Here is a 6,031-nt window from a genome sequence, read left to right as displayed (position 1 = left end):
ATCTAGGTAGTTGTTTAATTGCATCAATCAATGGGATATTAACTTGTACCTTACGGAAAGTCTCTAGAATTTCGGCATTGACGTCGTCTGACTTTTCCTTCCTCAAACGCTGTGGAAATGGCGCCTTCGGCACATAAGACTGAGGTTGGTTATTAGCGTTCTGACTTGCTTGTGCTCTAAGCTCGGGAACCCTCATTTCCTGATCAGAGTTTGCTGCATCGTGCAAAGCAGTGGACTATTGTAAACGTGATTTCCCTACTTCCTTTGGTGCTGTTTGCGACGGTTGTAAATCAACCTTTGGCAAGGCTAAATTTTCCTCTTCAATATCACTAAATCGAACCTTTTTTTACCTCAGTGTCGTTTTCCTAATCGCTGTTTTGGACTTTCTTTAGTATTGATCTCAACTCCTTCCCACTTCGCAAAGTTATAGCGCTGACATTATCCCTCGGATTTGCCACGGGTTGTGATGGTAACCGGTTATTTACTTGTGCTTGCAAGTTCCCAAGATTAACATCGATCGACGAGGCTCTGGTTTGCAACTGCTTCGCTGCCGATTCCAAATACTGAAATCTTCCATCAGTTTCCTTCTTCTGGTCAACCATCATTTTCATCATTTGTTCAAGCATGGTATGAGTCTTAGTTTCGGCACTAAGATTTTGATGGTTGGGTTGTTACTGTGACGAATTATATTGTCAGGAATTTTGCTGCTCGAATCCCAGAGGTGTGGCTCGGTTTTGATATCTGAGATTGGGGTGGTCTCTCCATCCCTCATTATAGGTAGCTGAGTATGGATCATACCTTCTCTGATTTGGAAAGACGACGTTAGCTTCCCCTTCCTGTAATGTCGGACACATATCTGTGGTATGTCCTTCCAAACAACAAATGCCACATAGTGAAGCTTTCGCATTACCTCTAGTCATAAATTTACTTACCATAGCCGTTAAATTAGCTAACTGAGCCTCCATCATACTCGACTGGCCCTCATCCATTCGTTTACCCAAATCGGACCTCCTGAGACCGAATTGCTGTGTATTCTGCGCCATTTTAGCAATCAAATTTCTGGCTTGCTCCGGAGTTTTTTCAACCAATGCACCTCCACTCGCTGCATCAATCATTCCTCGATCTTGTGGCATCAACCCCTCATAAAAATATTGTACTAAAAGCTGTTCACTAATCTGATGCTGTGGACAACTCGCACATAGTCGTTTAAATCTTTCCCAGTACTCATATAATGACTCACCTACCAGTTGCTTAATTCCACAAATTTCCTTCCTGATTGACCCTATTCTCGATGCCGGAAAGAACTTCTCAAGAAAATCTTTGTGCAACCCTGTCCACGTCGCAAATGAACCTGGCGACATATAATATAACCAGTCCTTCGCGAAACCTTGTAAGGAGAAAGGAAAAGCTCGGAGCTTGATTTCTTCCTCTTCAATGCCATCTGGCTGCATAGTCGAACAAGTTATTATAAATTCATTAATATAACGGTAAGGGTCCTCACCTGGTAGTCCATTGAATTTCGGTAACAAGTTCAGGAATCCCGAATTAAGCTTTAATGGCCTATCAAGGGCAGGATAAGTGATAGATGGTGGTTGCGCAGCCAAGTTAGGTGCGGCGAATTGCTTCAAGGTCTGGTTGGCCATGTCGATGTCCTCTAAATCGTTAGGCTCGTGCAGATTGTAAGATTCGGCTTGTTGATCGATAATGTTAACAGGGAACTTCGATGTTCGTCGTCTGCTCCTTAATAACATATACTAAATGGACTAATCTACCTGCAAAGAAAAAAACAAAAAAACAAAGTAAGTTCTGAAAATCAAATAGATTTGACTACATCGCTTCCCCGGCAATGGCGCCAAAATTTGGTAGCTGTCGTTACATCCACCGAATTTAATCCACTACTCAGCCAATATTAACTGGTAATATAGAGTAAGTACGGAATCATCCCACGAAGAAGCTCATGACAAACCTATTAGAAAAGAATTGAAATTAAGTTAACATAAAAGTTTGCAAGAAAGGAAAATTGGGGGAATTTTCTAATAATGCTCTTGGGTAACAAGTATAATTAAGCGTAATTGCAAATGCTGAAAGGGTGTCGAATTCAGAGAAAGAGTGCTTAGTTAGTACTCCTTAATCCACCTAGCACAAGTCCCTATCGTCATTTAATTTAACAATCTAATCTAGCAACAAGGCCAAAGAAAATCACTTACGAAATGAATTCTTATCCCAAATAAATTCAAATTCAAATAGAGAACGTTCATACTCGAATACCTACCCTTAATTATTCTTTGTTGAGTAATTAAAAGTGCACTAAGTATTTTTTGAGACTTCGCCTTGCGTTAATTAAAGAAAATCCTCCAGCGGGTTTCGAAATTAAATCCGAAGTTACTTCAATTAGCGGCGTGCCAATTTATTATCACTAGTTCCAAGTTTAATTAAGAAATTTTATTACTCAATTACACTTAGATGATTATGAGGAAAGTCCTAAATTAGATAGGTGATCAATCTAATTAATTTAGAAAAATTCTTCGAACGATAAAATTAGCAACTCAAGAATGCCAAATCCGAATTTAAACTAAATAACCTTCAAATTCCTTGTGCTAGGTTTAATAAGTGTCTAACTAAGCTTAATTATTTAGCCACTCATAGCTAAAACAAAACCAAAGTCAATTGGAGAAAACATGAATTACAAACTGAATTTTTGAAAAGAAAACGTCGAGCTTCCTTCCTTCCGCTTAGCTAAAATCTTCAAGCTACTACAACTGCTGGTTAACCAACTTTGGCTGCTTTAATTAGAGAATTTTCCTGCTCAATTGTGATGCCCCTCTACCACCTTCTTCTCTGCTGTTCGACTCCCCTTTTAAAGCTGCTGACCGCCTCTTTTAATGGAAAAATTAACGGCCTCCAGCAAAAATAAAAAATAATTCGATCCTATCCCCCTTTATCCTAGCTGATCTCGTTGCATAAAAATAGCTTCAGCCTAAAAGAGTTCTATTTTATTTGAACTCTTCAAGGCTGATTAAATTTCCTTAAATTAATTGAGGTCGGCCGCCGCTAGCAAGAAGGGAATTTGGGGAATTAAAAATAATTCCCTAGTTGATTTTTGTCGCACATTCGGCCTGCTGTACATCCAATTGGACCAAATTTACTTCTTTGTTTCATTGTTAATTCAATTTCTTTAAAACCAACATTTGACCATCCTCTTCCAGCAGCTTTATTTATGCGAATTATCTTCCAAATTGAGCTTATACGGGCATCAACCTGCTCATGAAATAAAATTAAAATTAAATTGTTGAATTGGAGTGCAATTAAATTATTACGGCATAGAATGTCTCTAATCAATTTAGGCTGAATTATAACTTAATTAACCAAAAAAGTAATCAATAATTTAAATAATTTAATTGAATAAGTTAAGCTCAAAATTGAACTTAACATATTGGTACCTTGATTCCGTGAACTGGAACTTATATCAACTTGCTCGAGGTTAAATTCGCATAGAATTCGCACACTAACTCCTCATCTACACTAGGTCTCTTCTCACAAAACAACTTCCAATTGAGAGTTTATATAACCTGACTAATACGCGCCATAAAACCAATATAGTTGCTTTCTTTCAATGTGAAACCTTTTTCTGGATGTATTTGTTGATTCTTGAAGATACTCTCGTATCTTGCTTTGGCTTCTTCATAGTGGAACTTGTTTTGTGATTCGTCAATTTGGGCAGATGCATGAGTTCTCTTACAAGGCATGATTAACCTGATCATAAGATGGTAACAATTATTTTCTCAAAAATTTAATTAATATAAAAATATTAATAATTTAATAAATTGAAAAATTAGATAATTAAATTAAATTTTAGGAGAAAAATTGGTCTTACCACTTTTTTTGTAAAAATTATGAGCTCTTAAGAAAAAATAATTTTGAATCAAAAGATGTCAAATTAAAAAAATTGAGGGGTTTTTGTTTCAGGCTGGGAGAAAGGGTGATGTGCTGCTCGGGTATGCAAGGCAGCAGCACGCAGCAGGGGATGGATGTGAGCAGCGTACGGATCGTTAAGTAGGCCTGGTGTGGGCGCGCGCAGGGTGCTGTTGACTGATCAGCTGGGAGATGCTGTGGCTAAGAAATTGTTAGGAGGTTTTGGCTGTTAGAGTATGCCCAAAGATCAATCATGAGATGGTTGTAATAACATACTTGATTTATCATGTTTATTAATATAAGGCGTTACCATTATTATTTCAGTTTCTTTTCTGTGTGTATAAATAAATTGTTTTATTGAGACCCTTAGTCAAGTATTATTGTTGGATAGGTCAACGATAATGCATTGAGACTAACATGTAGTTGATTGATGATAAAGAGTTGCCATTGATATGGAATGTCAGAATCGATGCATGAATATGTGTGTTAGAGAACAACATATTGGAATGACCCATTATGAGTATGTTTCTTGGATTATTATGTAATTGTCACGACATTACTCATAGTGATTAATATGTATATGATCCTCAGACTTGAGATCATCATAATCCCAACATCATGAGTAGTATATTTTGATACAGTCAAACATACACCGTAACTGGTTGTTCTATAAAGGCTGATGTTGGATATATCACAATCGATGTTGAGGGATATGGTTGGTCGATATAGAATAAGTCCCTCCTACATAATGGGAGTAATATCTTAGGCCACTTGATTAAGTGAGACTAGAAATGCATGGCCATGCTCAAATAAGTTGATATGAGATGTCGTACTTATTTGTATATTGTAGTCTGCTTAAGATATCAAGGAACATGGAATGGACTATACAAGTGTGACTATTCCATGACTTGTGTCCAATCCAGAGATAAAGGACTTAAGGATTATTACATAAAAGGTTAATCATAAAAAGGTTATGTCGAATCATGATCTCTTGTGACTTAGGTAGCAATGATGCATTGCTAGATGCCACTCATTGTTTGTAACATTGGAATCGTTCAAATATTACTGCTAACGTTACAGGAACCTACAGGATCACACCCTATAGTTGAAATGAACGGAATAAACCATAGTTGGTATTATTTTTGGGCTTCGCTTGAATTAAATTAATTATAGAAATAATTATAGAATTAATTATAGAATTAATTATAGAATTAATTTAATTCGGTAATCAAATTTCCAACACATTATGTACAAGGTTGTTGTACGCATAATGAGGACATGAATTTGGTTAACATATAAATTCAAATAAATATATGGTTTACCAAAATTATATTATAATTAATGTAATTATAATTTTCGGTTTAAAAATATTATTATATTTATTTAATTCCTAGAAACTCTAAAAAATAAAAGGATATATAAGAATCCCGTTTTTCTTTGTTTGTGGGTCTAGCAGCCGTCAAAGAAAATCACTTTCAAAATTGTTTTGGGGATTTCTTCCATTAGTAGTCAACTGGGTGGATTACGTAGAGGTCGGAGTCTCGATAGATTGCGGCTTGGTTCGACTATAGATCAGACTACACATTGTTAAGAAGTTACTGTCTACTCAAAATAAACATTAGGTAATTTCGTAACCTTTTTCACCCCAATTCGTTCTTCACACATGGATCCGTGGTTAGGGTCGCCAATTTTTAAATTTTTCCGCTGCACCGTAGGGGTGCCGACGATCCAACAGTGGTATCAGAGCCACTTGTGTGATACGAACTCGGGTTTAAATACTTGGGTGATGCAATTGTATGAGATGCATGCTTCAATTTTATTAAATTTCTAACTGTTTAAATCGTTTAAGAGTAACCTGATAATCGTTCCTTTTGACAATGGATTAAATGTTAATCATGGTGTTATGGCCTAATCGGTTTTATGTTATTACTATTAAGTGTTAATAGGTCTATGATCATGCGACGATGGTGTTGACAGTTTCCAGTAAGAGTTAACTGGTTAGTGGAACAAGGGTTGTTCGGCCCGCTCCCTCTGCCGCCTCAGCCCCCATCTTCTTAAATTATGTTTATAATAAATAAAACTTGGTGAGCCATAAAAGTTGAAAGGATATGTTATAATT

At 36.5% G+C, this 6,031-nt stretch overlaps 1 protein-coding gene across 1 annotated transcript; it reads right to left on the bottom strand.

The window, feature by feature from the left end:
- Positions 1 to 692: 692 nt before the first annotated feature.
- Positions 693 to 1,751, bottom strand: LOC107900138 (uncharacterized). Its single transcript, XM_016825840.1, has one exon. It carries the CDS (start codon positions 1,749 to 1,751, stop codon positions 693 to 695), a length of 1,059 nt encoding a protein of 352 aa, XP_016681329.1.
- Between the last annotated feature and the right edge of the window lie 4,280 nt (positions 1,752 to 6,031).

Source organism: Gossypium hirsutum, chromosome D06 (genome assembly GCF_007990345.1).
Source record: "Gossypium hirsutum isolate 1008001.06 chromosome D06, Gossypium_hirsutum_v2.1, whole genome shotgun sequence".
Lineage (NCBI taxonomy): Eukaryota > Viridiplantae > Streptophyta > Magnoliopsida > Malvales > Malvaceae > Gossypium > Gossypium hirsutum.
This window is presented reverse-complemented; position numbering and strand designations above follow the sequence as displayed.